The following is a 16291-nucleotide window of genomic DNA, read 5'->3' as shown; positions in this document are numbered from 1 at the left end:
AGTGTTGGGTTATTTATCTCTCTTTTGAGTTACTTGTTTATTTGCTTTTCTTAATTTGCCAACTTTTCTTTCGTTTACAGACTTTCATTTGCAATTTTTTCTAATGACTTAAATTACCAATTATCTTTAAAAGTTACCAACCTATCTAACAACTTTTTTTCAATGAAATTATCCACTAATTTTTAGTTACAAGCTCTGAGGTGAAGCACTTAACAAAAATTTTGTAACCCTCACGAACGTTTCCAGATAAAGTTTTGGACAGGCCTGGGCATTGCTTGGGTTATTCATCCTCAATGATGTATCTCATTAAGTGGTGTTTTTACTTTTTAGTTACTGTTACTGTTGGATTAGTGGAAGATTCTTTTCTTAATCTCTGTTTTTTACAACTTTATGGACAAAAAGTAAAAAATAAAGTTATTCGCATCTGATATTCTTCAATACTGAACATGTGGAGCAAGTGAACAACACTGTACCATAATGAAGCATTTTATTCATGTAACTATAGCAAACAAGCATGAACCAGTCCTTACTGTTATCATGCTCTTAGTGCCTAGACAATATTTCCCATGGTTTTTCCCCGCTGTGTTGACACAGATAGATTCACACTGCACATTATTCGATACGTTCCGAGGCGCTCGGCGCGCTCTGGAGGTTCACCAGCGAGTAGTAAGCTCCAGTCGGACCCTTAGCCAACAAGGAAGAGTGGCTCCCCTTCTCCACCACCTTCCCTTTGTCTAGCACGGCAATCACATCGCACCCTTGTATGGTACTCAACCTATGCGCCACCACTACTGTGGTCCGTCCGACCATTAAGCGCTCCAGCGCGTTCTGCACCACCTTCTCCGACTGGCTGTCGAGCGCGCTGGTCGCCTCATCAAGTAGCAACAGCGTCGGGTTTCGCAGTATGGCTCTCGCTATGGCGACTCTCTGCTTTTGGCCCCCGGAGAGCTGGACTCCTTTGTCCCCGCACCACGTGTCGTATCCATCCTTCAATGCCACGATGAAGTCGTGAGCGTTTGCAGCCCGTGCAGCCTCGATGATTTCCGTTTCGCTCATCTCATGCGATATTCCATAGACAATGTTCTCTCTTATTGTGCCGGCGAATAGAGTCGGCTCCTGACTAACCAATGCGATGTGCTTCCTTAAGGCCCTGAGGTGGTATGACCTCATGTCTCGTCCGTCAATTTTTACCGTGCCTCTGATTGGATCGTAGAACCTTTCGATCAAGCCGATGAGGGTTGATTTTCCGGATCCGCTTTGTCCGACTAATGCGGTTGATTTCCCCGCTTCTATTTTGAATGAGAAGTCCTTTAAGATGATGACATCCGGCCTTTCCGGGTATGCGAAGTCCACCCTGCAAAACTCTACATGGCCTGTTATTTTTCTTGGTTGGTAACCTTCAACGTCTTCAGGTTCTATTCTGGTCAGCCGGTCCAATATGGCGAACACGGACCCAACCGTGTCCGAGCCCTTGGCAAGGTCTGTGGTCATGCTTCCGGCGTCTGCAATCACTTTGCCGGTGCTGATCAAGATCATGAACGTCTCAAAGAGCGCTTTTGATGTGATTTGCCCTTTCGAAATCAACTTGCCTCCGTACCAGAAATCTAAAGCCCAAACGCACTTGGTAAAGAACTGCGAGGCGGCTAGTCCGATACCAGCATACCACGACTGCCGGATGCTCTCTTGTTCCGGGGCTTCCTGGGCTCTCTCGAGCATTTTGAGGATGCGCTCTTGGGAAGAGAATGAAGTGATAGTTCGGTGGTTGGAGACAGCATCCGCCGCGAGCTTGCTACTTTCGTCCTGAGCCTTGATGGCCTTCTTAGACATGGTCTTTAGTAGCATTCGTCTCATGTAGAAGGAGACTATGACAAGGGGTTGCGCAGCTATTATTACGACGGCGAGTCTCCAGGCAATGATCAGACCCATGGTGAACGCGATTATTATCGCCGAGCATGTCTGCACGATAAGAGCCATTCGGTCACCCACCAAAGATCTCACCTGCACAGAAGTGGCAAAGCAGAAGCAGCATCAGCCATCAAGCATGGACAAGATATAGAGGACTAGAATGAGCAAAGTTGCGGTAAGGAATAGTATTTACCACATTGGCATCTTTGGCGAGTCTAGAGCAAACCGAACCGCTGGAGTTCTGATCTTGATCGAACCAACCGACTTCGAAAGTCAAGATCTTAGAGAGCATCTTCTCTCGGATCCTCTTGGTCAAGTACTCCCCCATGAAAGCGAAAGTGTAATGCTGGCTCACATTGACCGCGAGCGAGAACACGGCCAAACCCAGAAAGGAGAATGCATAAATCCTTATCTTTGCTTTAATCTCCTCGTGGTCATGCAAAAAATAAACCGAGAGCATTGAGCCCATGGCGAAAGAATACACCGGTTGAACTGCGCCAAACAAGATTGCGCTGATGCACCCCAGGATCGCTTGTTTCCATTCTGGCAAGTTCAATGCTATCAATCTTCGGAAAGATGGATTGGGGATCTTTTCATCATCCGAAACAACCGCCGCCGCCGCCGACCCCGCCGACCTCGCTGAGCTGGTGCGACTCATCTTAGATAGGCTGTGGCGGCTACTAGTAATATGTCCATCCATGCTAAGTATGGAAGATGCGATTTGGTTCTCGGGTTTCTCAACTTGATCTGTCGGTTTCTGTTTCTCTGATTTCTGAAGATTGACTAACGAGGTGTAGAGGCCGTCTTCATTCTGGATGAGCTCTTCATGATTGCCAGTCTCTATCACTTGCCCGTTCTGAATGACAGCGATGTTATTGGCATGTCGTATGGTAGATAGCCGGTGAGCAATGATGATTGTTGTCCGACCAATGGAAGCTCGATCGAGCGCATCTTGGACGATTTTCTCCGATTCAGAGTCTAATGCGCTTGTTGCTTCATCTAGGAGTAGGATTCTGGGCGCTTTAATAATCGCTCGCGCGATAGCTATTCTCTGCTTCTGCCCCCCTGACAATTGGATGCCTCTTTCCCCTACCTGCTGATTCAAATGTAAGCTTATGTACCTTCACATGGTTTATGTAACACAGTACAGATGCAAGATTCTCCGTATTGAAAACCTATAGCACGTCATTGGTATCGGACTCGAGGGAGCAGGCACCTAACGCATTGAAAATATATACAATTTGAGGAGAGAGAAGGACCGGACCTGCGTATCATACCCCTGAGGCAATTGACTGATGAAATTATGAGCATTCGAAGCCTTGGCCGCTTCGATCACCTCCTCCATCTCGGCGTTCTCCTTGCCAAAGAGTATATTCTCCTTTATGCTAGTCGCAAAGAGTGTCGGCTCTTGGCTCACTAGTCCCATTTGAGATCTAAGCCATTTGATTTGCAGCTTATGAATGGCGATCCCGTCGAGGAGTATTTGTCCGCTGAGTGGGTTGTAGAACCTCTGCAGGAGCGATATCACCGTGGATTTCCCGGAGCCACTGCCACCAACCAAAGCTAGAGTCTTTCCTGACGGGACAGTAAGAGAGAAGTCTCTGAAGATGATGTTTTCAGATCTCGACGGATATGCAAACTCGACATGGCTAAATTCGATGTTTCCTTCCAAATTCGGTATGGTCTCGCCCTCCATGTTCTCTGGATCGATCGAGGGCACTCTTCTTATCACCTCCTCTATACGCTCACCTGCCGAACACGCTTCCGAGAAGTACTTGAGGTTGGACAAAGCAGTACCCAATGCCCTTAAATCGTACAAGACAAGACCAAACAAGTCAGGATCAGTTCCGTCTAGAACAAGGCGATTTCCTGAATCTTAAAGCAGCTTAGGCACAGGACTACTTTTCCCGAATGTATTATCAGCAAGAATGTGAGTTAAAATCAAAACTTCAAAAGAAAGCCGGACACTACTTACACTCCGCCAAAAGTAATGGCCGTGCCAACGACATAAACCGTTCCCCCTTTATAACCATGGTCCATGACCATCCTACTACCATAATATGCCATGAAAGACCAAATGGCGAACACGATACTGTTGCTTCCGATCGCCAGGCCTTTGGCCAACCCCTGCCTCAGCCCCAACGTCACAGAGCCTTCAAGAGCTTTAGAAAACTCGGAAAGCGTTTTGCTCTCACCGACAAAGGCATATACTGTTCTGATGGAAGAAACCGCCTGTTCTGCGATTGTACCAGCCTTATTATACTCTTCCCTCATCTTTCTTGCAATTATTATTAGACTCCTCCCATATATCATGCCCGGGATGATGAGAAACACAACAAAGGGGAACCCAACTATTGCCAGTCTCCACAACATTATGAATGCCGCAATGTAGCTCCCAACAAACAGCGATACGTTGACAAGAAAATTGGGGACCTGTAATTTCAATTCAGTCAAATTTAGCTAATACGCAGGTAATCAAAAACATAAATGAAACACAGAATATCGGAGAGATTAAGATTCTGAAGCGGGGACCTTCTCGCTTAGGACGTCCTGAATCACGAGACTATCGCTGGATACGCTGGTGACGATATCGGACGTGCTCGTCACATGCATGTCGAAGTAGGTCACGTCTTGCCTGAGCACAGCTCTCAAGTATCTGGCTCTCATTCTTGCCGCTTGCCTCTCACCAGTCCTGGTCCAACAATACCCTTCTGCATATAATCATCATCATCCCAGCACGGTCAGGAAATGTTAGGCAACTAGAACACTCAACAAAATCTAAACTTTACTCCAATTTGCGATTCTTCCCAAGATAAATGAGGAAAACCCAAAAGGGAACAAGAGAAACGGTGCGACCCACCTAGAAAACAAGCAAACGTCAATCCACAGGCGATGTATAAGAGAACGAGTGCATTCTGCAGAAAACACAAAACCAGAGTGAGGGAAAGAGATCACTATCGCCTGCCTAGTTACGAGAACTCAGAGAGAGATGGTTGTGTCTACCCTGTTCATGCTGTGACGAAACGTTGCAGGATCCAGAGAAGATGCAGAGCCGATGTCGTTCATGAGCCGACTGGTGACGAAGAGCACGAGGGGAGTCGAGAAGCCATCGGCGACGGTTCCGATGAAGCCGAAAACCATCAAGCACTTGTCCGCTCCATCCGCATGCATGAATATGGAGCCTATCGACGACCACCAACCCATCTTCTTCTTCTTCTTCTTCTTCATCCTCTCCTCCGCTGAGACGTTGCTCTGCGTCTCGTTTCCCATCCCTGTCTTCCCAAGTTTCTATCCGGAACTGCCAACAAAAAAGATTCTCAACTCTCACATCTGTTGATTGGCTGAATGGTGAATGGTTTGACTCTAAAATGTTGGGTGCTTCCTCCATGGAAAACAGTGAAAGGTGAGATCAGAACCGAAGCTTAAGAGGGCTGGTGGTGTCTTCTCTGGCCAAGAGCAACCATTATTTATAGGCTGCTCGTGGTCGTGGAGACGGAAGATGGTTGATTAAGTGTATCGATTGAGATTCTGACAGCTTCAAAAGTCAACTGATCTCAAGAATCGGGACAAAAAAAATAATCAGTTCTTGCCAACAAATGTCATTTTTGACGCTACTAAGTAGTTTAGGTACGTAAAAATAATAAAAGACAAGTCTTCAATAAAAATTGTGTACTTTAGTACATACGCTATACTCAGCAAGATTATCTACCTCGTTTAATGGAAGAACTTGGATTTTCAAAGCACCCTTTTAAGGAAAATTTACGATTGACCTAAGAACGAGATTTTCGACGTTTTCATAAGAAAACACCGACATAGAACAGAATATGCCGAACGAGATAATTTACAAAGCAGATCGAACAATCATGGATAGATTTTGATTTTTAACTTATCACCGGTTAATTACTATTTATATCCCGAGTTGACAGGATAAAATAATGAAAACAAAAGAAGGAGATAATTTATGTCTTGATTACTGTCACCGGCGAAGTGAGGTGAGGAGTTGACTTCAACGTTCCGTGGTTAGGCGTCATCAGTGACGCTTAATCGAGGCCCCTTCTTTTTCCAGCTCGCGGGGCTTAATTTCTCAATTCGCTTTGATTACGGATGGATCACGACTCTAAATATTTCCACGTTTGTTGTTGTTGTTGTTATCCTGATTATATTTGTATTCTGTATTCACATTTCACGTGTGCAGCACGGAAAAATTGTCCAAAACGTCTTGAATTTACTGTAATTTTGTCGGTTCGGTCTGAAATTATTTAATTATGCTAATTGAGCCATGATTCTTTTCACGTTTTTTCAATTGAGTCCATCCCATCAATTTTGACCGAAAATTGCTGACGTGGACGCCGGTCGTGCCACACAGCCATCTTTCGTGGCGCGATCGGTCTTGGCGTGGATAATTTTTAATTATATTTCATTATTTTTTATTTATTTATTTTTTAACTGTGTCTAACGAGGGCCAACGACCCCCGCCCTCGCCCATACCTTGCGAAGGTCACTGGCCCTCCCCGGTGACCGACGATGGTCGATTAGCGGCCTCGCGGCCATAGTTAAAAAAAACAAAGAAAAGAAAAAAAAGGGAAAAAAGTAAAAACTAACTAAAAAGATTGCAATAATACATTAAGATATAATTAAAATTTTCCATGTCAGCGCCGGCCGTACCACGTAAGATAGTCGACATCCACGTTAGTGGTTGTCCGAGAAAATTGGCTGGATGGAATTAATTGGTAAAACGTGAAAATGTTTAGTACCCAATTCGCAAAATTAAAAGGCTTCCCTTTTCTGGTAGTGATAGCCCATGTCACCTTGCCCTAGAATTAGATAGATGAGGTTCTTGAAAGTTAGTTTAATTCCAAGATTATATTAATCTAGTAGAAAGAATATCGGGGTGGTCTCTTTCGGAATCAGAAAGATGCTTACGGTCCAAATCATATGCTATCGTTATACGTATTGACTATTACGGAGTAGTTATCGTTATTATTGTGGAGCACGCTACTGGTTGGAACGATTCGCCGACGCGGGGCTTGAAACAATAGAATAACTTGGGTCTCGATTAGCCAAGTCACAGCGGGGGTCACATTATTTTTTGAAGAAAAATAGAAATTTTTTAAATAAACTTCAATTCCAGGAATCCTCGGACAGAATTAGTAACGGTCGGAACCGAAAATCGGAGGGAACATGGGGATCGATTCTTCCAAAGAGCGCCCCCTTTAGTCCCGTTCGCAACATTTCAATCGGTTCACGTGGAATCTGGATCGATCGGACTATCGATGCGTACGGGATTAACTTGATTTAATGAGATGAGTTTCGATAGATAGATGGGTTTTATGGACACATCCTTTCTCCGCCAAATTTGCCCTTCTCCGACACTGCAGTCGCATCACCATTGTCAAATTACACTACCACAAGGAAGCATTCTCATCAGGTAATTACCAGAAACAAGCACGGTTATAAAGGGGAATGGTTTATAAAGGGTGGATCCATGGGACTAACGGATGGCTTCTAGTTCTTATTTTTTAGAATCGGTCTTTAGTGGGCGGTTCCTGGTTCGACGGTGGGAACCGTCCATTCGGAACATGCTCACCCCTAGTTTCCTCGTGTGCTGGATCACTTTTGTATATACACTAACTTACAAAACATTTCATTAATCATATCTAATAGAAGAATTTAGATCTCCATAGCACATCCAAGGAAAAATTAATGAGGGTCCTAAGACCAATCTTCGAATTTTTTCTTACTGAGAAATCGACATAGAATGAAATAACCAAAAAACCCGTAGGATGAATAAGATTAACGACGTGTACCGATGCAATGTCACTGGTTAATTACTATCTATATCACAATGGGATGACCGAAGGTGTCAAATAGATGGGTCGAATCGGGTTTGGATCGGGTTAAATATGGTCCGACTTATATTGACCCATTTAACCCGTTTTAACCCATTTTTATACCGTATAAATTTAATGACCATATCCGACCTAACCCATACTAGACCCGACCCGACCCGATCTGTATTACTTAAATACTTATATATTTAATCAAATCATGAAATATTTATTTTTATATTAAAACGGTACTGTTAAGGCACTTCAAGTAATTGAATTTTTTTCATTTTTTTTCATTTTGATAAAAGTAATTTTTTTATTATTCGCCCCCACCTCCGCTTGCCGCCAACCACCGCCACCACCGTCTGCCACCGACCGCCGCCACTGCCACCACCGCCCGCTAGCCAACTCCGCCCGCTGCCGTCCACCGCCATCTCTACCCACTGCCGCCACCGCTCGCCGCCAACATTGACAAACTCCCGCTTGTGTGTCGTGCTGGAAAACCAGATATATATCTTCATTACCAGCGAGCCGCCCTCGGTTTTGACTCGCCGTTTTCCTCTCCCATACACCTTTGGCCTGACAATTGAATGGAAATTTGCGCATGTCCAATCTATTCGCGTATGACTCAAGAGGCAGAGAGAGAGAGAGGGGTCGAGCAATGGAGAGAAGCCATGTGAGATTCTTGATGAAGTAGGACTTCCACTCATCCCAGCAGTCAATCTCGCACACCGTCGGCATGTAAATGAATAAAAACGTGTTGGAATTAATTTGGTTTTCCATAGCTGGATGACTGGGTGCTATGCCGAGTCTACAAGAAGAACAACGCCCACTGGCCAATGGATCACGAGAGGGATGACTCGACGGAGGATACGTTCGAATCCATCCCTCCTTCGTTGACGATGATGAACCCTCAGAACATGAAGCTACACCTCCCGAAGTCGTCGGCCACAAGTTACGGCACATTTTTCGAGCACGAGCAGAACCTTTTCGAAGGAATGATGGGGGCTAACGGTGGAGGCGGCATCACCGAGAACGCGATCTCTCACCTCGCATCACCCTTGGGCTTAAAGCCAAAATTGACCATGGTCCACGCGCCCAACGGTTCGAGCCCTCTTCCCTTGAAGCGGCCGCTTCACTCGCTCTATCGGAACGACGAGGACATTGCCGTCGAGGCGAGAGACCATTCATTGGTCAAAAGACAGTTCGCCCGGAGGTGGCAGAGGTGGGTGGTGGCAGGCGCCCAGTGGTGGGCGGCAGCGGCGACCGGTGGTGGGCGGAGGTAGCGGTAGACGGGCGCGCACGGCGGTGGTAAAAATGGGTCGAAGGTTACAAGTAGTGTTTAGGAAGCTATAAGCCATGGGTCGAAAATAGGTTTAGTTAATACCCATATTTGAATAGCCTTTATAGGCCTAAACCTATATTTGACCCATTTTTTAAATTTACTAAACCCATATGTGACTCAAATAAATGAAAGTGAGTTAAAAAGTGGGTTAATGACCCATATTGACACCTTTAGGGATGACAATAAATGCACTACCCATAAAATAGAAACACACGATCGAAACAGCGATCGCTCCGACGGCATCAAATCTTTCCGGATATGCGGGATGCAGCCACGGCTCATCATAGATAAGAGTCGACTTCAACGTCCGTTCCGCCCGGATCACGGGAGATGGACGAGTTTCATTCCTGTAATGAAGTCTAATGAAAGTGTGCGTGGTTTCCAGATATATTTTTTTGGGGTGGGTCTCTTTCGGAATCAGAAGAATGCTTAGAATCCAAAGTACATGATTAGCATCTTTATTATGATAATGCATTATGGAACACGCAAGTGGTTGGAAGGATCGCATTCATTAATTAGTTTAGGATTACCGCAATCGAAACAAGTATGCCAACGTTAATTAGCTGGCCCGATCTCCTTATAAAACATAAATCTTAGTGCAGGGCCCAATTCCGGTCAAAACCCATTTTTTAATTGGTGTTCCAAAACCCGGCCCCTGTCGAGTTTTCGCCTACCGATACTGTTAAAAATTCGACGCATCATTCCATGTGTGTTAGCATTAGGTGACTCAAGGCTCTCGTCGCCGGAGACGCCGCTGGAATTTGAATAGGTTTAAGCCAGCCAAGCAAGAGAAGGAAACACGAGCATTCAATTTTGGATTTCGACAACAAAAGTCAAAACGGACCGAAGAAATGACTCCATCATGGCAAACGAGACACGACCGAGCAATTCGCTGGACCGAGCATGGTCGGAAGTTTATAAAAAAAAAAAAAAAAAAAAAAAAGGGAATCTTGAACTTGCAGCCCGGCTGTGTCCGAAAATAAGGAAGCACATGGATTGTTATGTGAAGCACTTGAAGTGTGTATGATCTTTTCACCGCGAGTCGCCGAGTGTACGTAGAACGGCATGCATATCGCATCTTTAATGTTATCATTGGTTAGAAACTTGATGAGAGAGCATTTTGGAAAAAAATTAAGATCCGAGCTAAAATGTGCGTTCTTTATGAGGGAAGAAAAGGGAGAAAGAGTTAGAATTGAAATCCAAGTTAAAGTTTGATGCAGAGAATTAAGACTGAATTGCGTCACAAACATCGGTATACCCTACGGAGAAGATGCCGCTCTCCATATCATTTTAACTTGGGAGTTCTTTTGGCCGAAAACGGCTGGGGTTCAGCCCGTGGAATAAGTTCGACATAGGGTCGCATTATTTTGAATAAAAAGAAGATTTAAGTAAACTTAAAATTTATGAATCACCATACAGTACCAGTAAGGAAACTGAAAAATAAAGAGTAAACATGGGTTTTGCTTTTGTAGAATCTAGGCTCCAAACGATGCGTCACATCAAGAGAAGAAAAGGATACAGGCATGAAGGGTCTACACTTGCGAAGTAACATTGAAGTAGTCACGCAGCATTGTTATCAGGACCCATTCAGAAGGTGGCTAGAGAGCTGTAAAGCTCGGCCAGGACCCTTGGCCAACAATTTCCCCGTCTCCAACATCGAGCGCGCTCGTTGCTCACCTCGTCCAGCAGCAACGCACTCGAGTTCATCAGTATGGCCCGGGCTATGGCGGTGCGGCTGCTTCTGACTCTGCCCGAGAGTTGCACGCCCCTAACCGGGGCATTTGGTGTCGTGCCAGTCCTTTAGTCCCGAGATGACGCTGGGGAGACAGAACTGACTTGTGGAACGGCTGAATACGATACAAATGAACAGCAATGACTTTTCCTGGCCAGACCCAACATCACTTGGTGCTTTTGGAACTGCAATGGAGATGGAACCGTTTCTGGTATATCTGGTTCAGAAGAAATCGGCAAACCTATAGGAAATTGAAAAGGAAGCTGGACTCCTACCTAGTTGATTCTTTTCTTAATCCCTGCCTTTGACAACTTTACGGACAAAAAGTAAAGCAAAGTTATTCTCAGCAAATCTTCAACACTGAACATGTAGAGCAAGAGAAAAACAGTGTCTTATAAATGAAGCATCCTCCGGAAAGAAAAGAACTATCATCATTACTCGATACATTCTGAGTCGCTAGGCGCGCTCTGGAGGTTCACAAGCGAGTAGTAAGCTCCGGCGGGACCCATAGCCAACAAGGAAGAGTGGCTCCCCTTCTCCACCACCTTCCCTTTGTCTAGCACGGCAATCACATCGCATGCTTGTATGGTACTCAACCTATGTGCCACCACTACTGAGGTCCGTCCGACCATTAAGCGCTCCAGCGCGTTCTGCACCACCTTCTCCGACTGGCTGTCGAGCGCGCTCGTCGCCTCATCGAGTAACAATATTGTCGGGTTTCGAAGTATGGCTCTCGCTATGGCGACTCTCTGCTTTTGCCCTCCAGAGAGCTGGACACCCTTGTCCCCGTACCATGTGTGATATCCGTCCTTTAATGCCACTATGAAGTCATGAGCGTTCGCAGCACGGGCAGCCTCGATGACTTCCATTTCACTCATCTCGTGCGAAATTCCGTAGACAATGTTCTCTCCAATGGTGCCAGCGAATAGAGTAGGTTCCTGACTGACCAATGCGATGTGTTTCCTTAAGGCCCTGAGGTGGTATGACCTCACATCTCGTCCGTCAATTTTTACCATGCCTCTGATTGGATCGTACAATCTTTCTATCAAGCCAATGAGGGTCGATTTTCCGGATCCGCTTTGCCCGACTAATGCAGTCGATTTCCCCGCTTCGATTTTGAAGGAGAAGTCCTTTAAGATGATGACATCCGGCCTTTCCGGGTATGCGAAATCTACCCTACAAAACTCTACACGGCCTGTTATATGTCCAGGTTGGTGACTTGCCATGTCTTCGGGTTCAATTTTGGTCTGCCGGTCCAATATGGCGAACACGGAGCCAACTGTGTCTGATCCCTTGGCAAGGTCTGTGGTCATGCTTCCGGCATCTGCAATCACTCGGCCTATGCTGATCAAGACCATGAACGTCTCGAAGAGCTCTTTCGAGGTGATTTGCCCTTGTGAAATCAACTTCCCTCCGTACCAGAAATCTAAAGCCCATGCGCACTTTGTGAAGAATTGCGAGGCGGCTAGTCCGATACCAGCATACCACGACTGCCGGATGCTCTCTTGTTCCGGGGCTTCCTGGGCTTTCTCGAGCATATTGAGGATGCGCTCTTGGGAAGAAAAGGAAGTGACAGTGCGGTGGTTAGAGACTGCGTCCGCCGCGAGCTTGCTGCTATCGTCTTGAGCCTTCATGGCCTTCTCAGACATGGTCTTTAGTAGCATTCGCCTCATGTAGAAGCAGAATATAGTAAGGGGTTGCGAAGATATTACTACAAGGGCGAGTCTCCACGCTACGATCAGACCAATGGTGAAGGCAATTGTTATGGCTGAGCATGTCTGCACGATAAGAGCCATTTGGTCACCGACCAAAGACCTCACCTGCGCAGAAGTGTCGAAACAGAAGCAGCATTAGCCATCAAGCATGTCCAAGATATTGAGGACTAGAACGAGCAAAAGTGCGGCAAGGAATAGTATTTACCACATTGGCATCATTGGCGAGTCTAGAGCAAACAGAACCGCTGGAGTTCCGATCTCGATCAAACCATCCAACTTCGAAAGTCAGGATTTTAGAGAGCATCTTCTCTCGGATCCTCTTGGTCAAGTGCTCCCCCATGAAAGCAAAATTGTAATGTTGGCTCACGTTGACCAAGAGCGAGAACACGGCCAAACCCAGAAAGCAGAATGCATAAATCCTTATCTTTGCTTTGATCTCCTCTTGGTCTTGCAAAAAATAAACCCAGATCATTGAGCCCACAGCGAAAGAATACACTGGTTGAACTGCACCGGACAAGAACGCACTGATGCATGCCATGATCGCTTGTTTCCACTCCGACGTGTTCAACGCTATCAATCTTCGGAAAGATGGAACCGGGATCGTTTGATCACCCGAAACAACTGCTGCAATGGACTTCGCTGAGCTGGAGCGACTCATCTTGGATAGGCTAGGGTGGCCACTAGTACTATTGCCATCCATACTTAATATGGAAGATGTGATTTGATTCTCAGGTTTCTTAACTTGATCTGTCGGGTTCTGTTTCTCTGATTTCTGAAGATTGACCAATGAGGTGTAAAGGCTGTCTTCATTCTGGATTAGCTCTTCAGGATTGCCAGTCTCTATCACTTGCCCATTCCGAATGACGGCAATATTATTGGCATGTCGTATAGTTGATAGCCGGTGAGCAACGATGATCGTTGTGCGACCAATGGAAGCTCGATCGAGTGCTTCTTGGACAATTTTCTCTGATTCTGAGTCTAACGCGCTCGTTGCTTCATCTAGGAGGAGGATCCTGGGTGCTTTAATGATTGCTCGCGCTATAGCTATTCTCTGCTTCTGCCCTCCCGACAATTGGATGCCTCTTTCCCCTACCTGCTCAGACAATGATACACAATAGATAGATGCAGGATTATTCCTATCGAAAATGTTTAGCATGTCATCAGTATCAGACTCAAGAAAGATGAGGGAGAGAGACAGAAGAGGGAAACGGACCTGCGTATCGTACCCCTGAGGCAACTGACTGATGAAGTTATGAGCATTCGACGCCTTGGCAGCTTCGATTATTTCCTTCATCTTGGCATCCTCCTTGCCAAAGAGTATATTTTCCTTTATGCTAGTCGCAAAGAGTGTCGGCTCTTGGCTCACTAGTCCCATTTGTGATCTAAGCCATTTAATTTGCAGATTATTAATGGCGATCCCATCGAGGAGTATTTGTCCGCCGAGCGGGTCGTAGAACCTCTGCAGGAGACATATCACTGTTGATTTCCCCGAGCCGCTGCCACCAACCAAAGCTAGAGTCTTTCCTGACGGGATCGCAAGATAGAAGTCACTGAATATGATGCTTTCAGGTCTTGACGGATATGCAAACTTGACGTGTCTAAATTCAATGCTTCCTTCCAAATTCTGTATGGTGTTCCCCTCCATGTTCTCTGGATCGATCGCGGGCACTCTCTTTATCACCTCTGCTATATGCTTACCTGCCGAAGACGCTTCCGAGAAGTACTTGAGGTTGGATAAAGCAGAACCCAATGCCCTTAAATCATATAAGATAAGAGCAAACAAGTCAGGATCAATGGCTTCTAAAACATGTCAATTTCCTGAATATTACACCCTCTTAGGCACAGGACTGCTTTTCCTGAATGTACTATCAGCAAGAATGCGAGTTAAAATCTGATAATCTAAAAGAAAGCTGCACGCCACTTACATTCCACCGAAAGTAATGCAAGCACCAACGGCATAAACCGTTCCGCCTTTGTAACCATGGTACATGACCATCCTACTACCATAATACGCCAGGAAAGACCAAATGGCGAACACAATGCTGTTGCTTCCGATCGCCAGGCCTTTTGCCAAGCCCTGCCTCAGCCCCAACTTCACGGATCCTTCAAGAGCTTTTGAGAACTTGGAAAGTGTCTTGCTCTCACCGACAAAGGCATAAACCGTTCTGATGGAAGCAACCGCCTGTTCTGCGATCATACCGGCCTTATTATACTCTTCCCTCATCTTTCTTGCAATTATTATCAGAGTCCTCCCGTATATCATGCCCGGGATTATGAGGAACAAGGCAAAGGGGAACGCTACTATCGCCAGTCTCCACAACATCACAAATGACGCTATGTAGCTCCCGACAAACAACGACACGTTGACAAGAAAATTAGGGACCTATAATTTCAGTACAGAAAACATTTAGCTATCACAAATAAAATATGACATAACAGAGAGATTTAGATTCTGGATCAGGGACCTTCTCGCTTAGGGTGTCCTGAATCACGAGACTATCGCTGGATACACTGGCGACGACCTCAGACGTGCTCATCACGTTCATGTCGAAGTAGGTCACGTCTTGCCTGAGCACAGCTCTCAAGTACCTGGCTCTCATTCTATGGGCTTGCCTCTCACCCGTCCTGGTCCAACAATACCCTTCTGAATACAATCATCATCAGCATCATAGTCAGAAAATGTTCGGGCAAAATCTAAACTTTTCTCCAATTTCCAACTCTTGCCAAAATAAAACAAAAAACCCAGAAAGGGAACGCGAGAAACAGTATGACCCACCTAGAAAACAAGCAAATACCAATCCACAGGCCATGTACAAGAGAACCAGTGCATTCTGCAGAAATACAATCCAGAGTGAGGGAAAGAAGATCAATATCTCCTCATCACGAGCTCAGAGAGAGAGATGGTTGTGCGTACCTTGTTGATCCTGTGATGAAACGTTGCGGGATCCAGAGAAGAAGCCGAGCCGATGTCGTTCATGAGCCGGCTATTGACATAGAGCAAGAGGGGCGTAGAGAAGCCATCCGCAACGGCTCCGATGAAGCCGAGACCCATCAACCACTTGTCCACTCCATCTGCGTGCATGAATATGGAGCCCATTGACGACCGCCCCTTCTTCTTCTCCTCCCCTTCCTGAACCACATTGCTCTGTCTCTCATTTCCCATTCTTGTTTTTTTCCCAAGTTTCTTCCAGGAACAACCAACCAACGTCAAGATTCTCAACTCTTCTGTTGATTAACTGGTTCACTTTAAACGTTGCTCTGCTGGTTGCTTGATCCTAGAAAGACAGTGAAAAGACCAGATCAGAACCGAAGCTAAAGGGGTTGGTGTTGTCTCTTTCTTGGCCAAGATCAACCATTATTTATAATCTGCTGGTGGAGATGGAAGTTATTGACTGAACTGTATTAAAGTATGCCTGGACAGATCCGTAACTGTTTTTATGGCCCATGCTAGTGGTTGGAATAATCGCCAAATATGGGGCTTGAAACAAAAATAATTGGATAGGACTATCACAATCCAAGGCTCCAAGTACGCCAGCATTTAACAGAGGAGTCCCCTCTACCTATTACTATAAGGTCGGCCGTGTTCGGCCAAAATGTAGTGGGGCCAAGCCCGTCGAATAAAAAATGTTCACGTCAATGCCGGTCACACCACATAGGATGGCCGGCGTCCACGTCAACTATTTCCGGCCAAAATTGGCCGGATGGAGTCAATTGACATAAACGCAAAAGGTTTAGAAATGTTTTTTATACTTTTCCCTACTTTTGT

General features: G+C 45.7%; 2 protein-coding genes across 2 annotated transcripts; both read right to left on the bottom strand.

The window, feature by feature from the left end:
• Positions 1–468: 468 nt before the first annotated feature.
• On the bottom strand, positions 469–5325 carry LOC115757462 (ABC transporter B family member 15-like). Its single transcript, XM_030697689.2, has 7 exons — positions 4909–5325; positions 4766–4820; positions 4438–4616; positions 3881–4338; positions 3170–3710; positions 2099–2998; positions 469–1998 (listed from the first exon to the last, which is right to left on the bottom strand). Exons 1-7 carry the CDS (start codon positions 5173–5175, stop codon positions 613–615), a joined length of 3786 nt encoding a protein of 1261 aa, XP_030553549.2. The 5' UTR covers positions 5176–5325; the 3' UTR covers positions 469–612.
• Positions 5326–11244: 5919 nt separating this feature from the next.
• Positions 11245–16063, bottom strand: LOC115757490 (ABC transporter B family member 15-like). Its single transcript, XM_030697729.2, has 7 exons — positions 15440–16063; positions 15302–15356; positions 14991–15169; positions 14451–14908; positions 13739–14279; positions 12731–13618; positions 11245–12630 (listed from the first exon to the last, which is right to left on the bottom strand). The coding sequence occupies exons 1-7, from the start codon at positions 15686–15688 to the stop codon at positions 11245–11247; spliced, it is 3756 nt and encodes a 1251-aa protein (XP_030553589.1). The 5' UTR covers positions 15689–16063.
• Positions 16064–16291: the final 228 nt, after the last annotated feature.

The sequence above is a fragment of the Rhodamnia argentea genome, chromosome 11 (assembly GCF_020921035.1).
Source record: "Rhodamnia argentea isolate NSW1041297 chromosome 11, ASM2092103v1, whole genome shotgun sequence".
Lineage (NCBI taxonomy): Eukaryota > Viridiplantae > Streptophyta > Magnoliopsida > Myrtales > Myrtaceae > Rhodamnia > Rhodamnia argentea.
The sequence above is the reverse complement of the archived record's forward strand: the minus strand, read 5'-3'. Positions and strand labels throughout refer to the sequence as shown.

Coding starts and splice junctions, on each gene's coding strand:
- LOC115757462 (XM_030697689.2), bottom strand. CDS start 5,175: ATGGGAAACGAGACGCAGAGCAACGTCTCAGCGGAGGAGAGGATGAAG. Junction 2,999..3,169: donor CTCAGGGGTATGATACGCAG/GTCCGGTCCTTC, acceptor TTGAATCAGCAG/GTAGGGGAAAGAGGCATCCA. Junction 1,999..2,098: donor TCGCCAAAGATGCCAATGTG/GTAAATACTATT, acceptor ACTTCTGTGCAG/GTGAGATCTTTGGTGGGTGA.
- LOC115757490 (XM_030697729.2), bottom strand. CDS start 15,688: ATGGGAAATGAGAGACAGAGCAATGTGGTTCAGGAAGGGGAGGAGAAG. Junction 14,280..14,450: donor TGCATTACTTTCGGTGGAAT/GTAAGTGGCGTG, acceptor ATATGATTTAAG/GGCATTGGGTTCTGCTTTAT. Junction 13,619..13,738: donor CTCAGGGGTACGATACGCAG/GTCCGTTTCCCT, acceptor TTGTCTGAGCAG/GTAGGGGAAAGAGGCATCCA.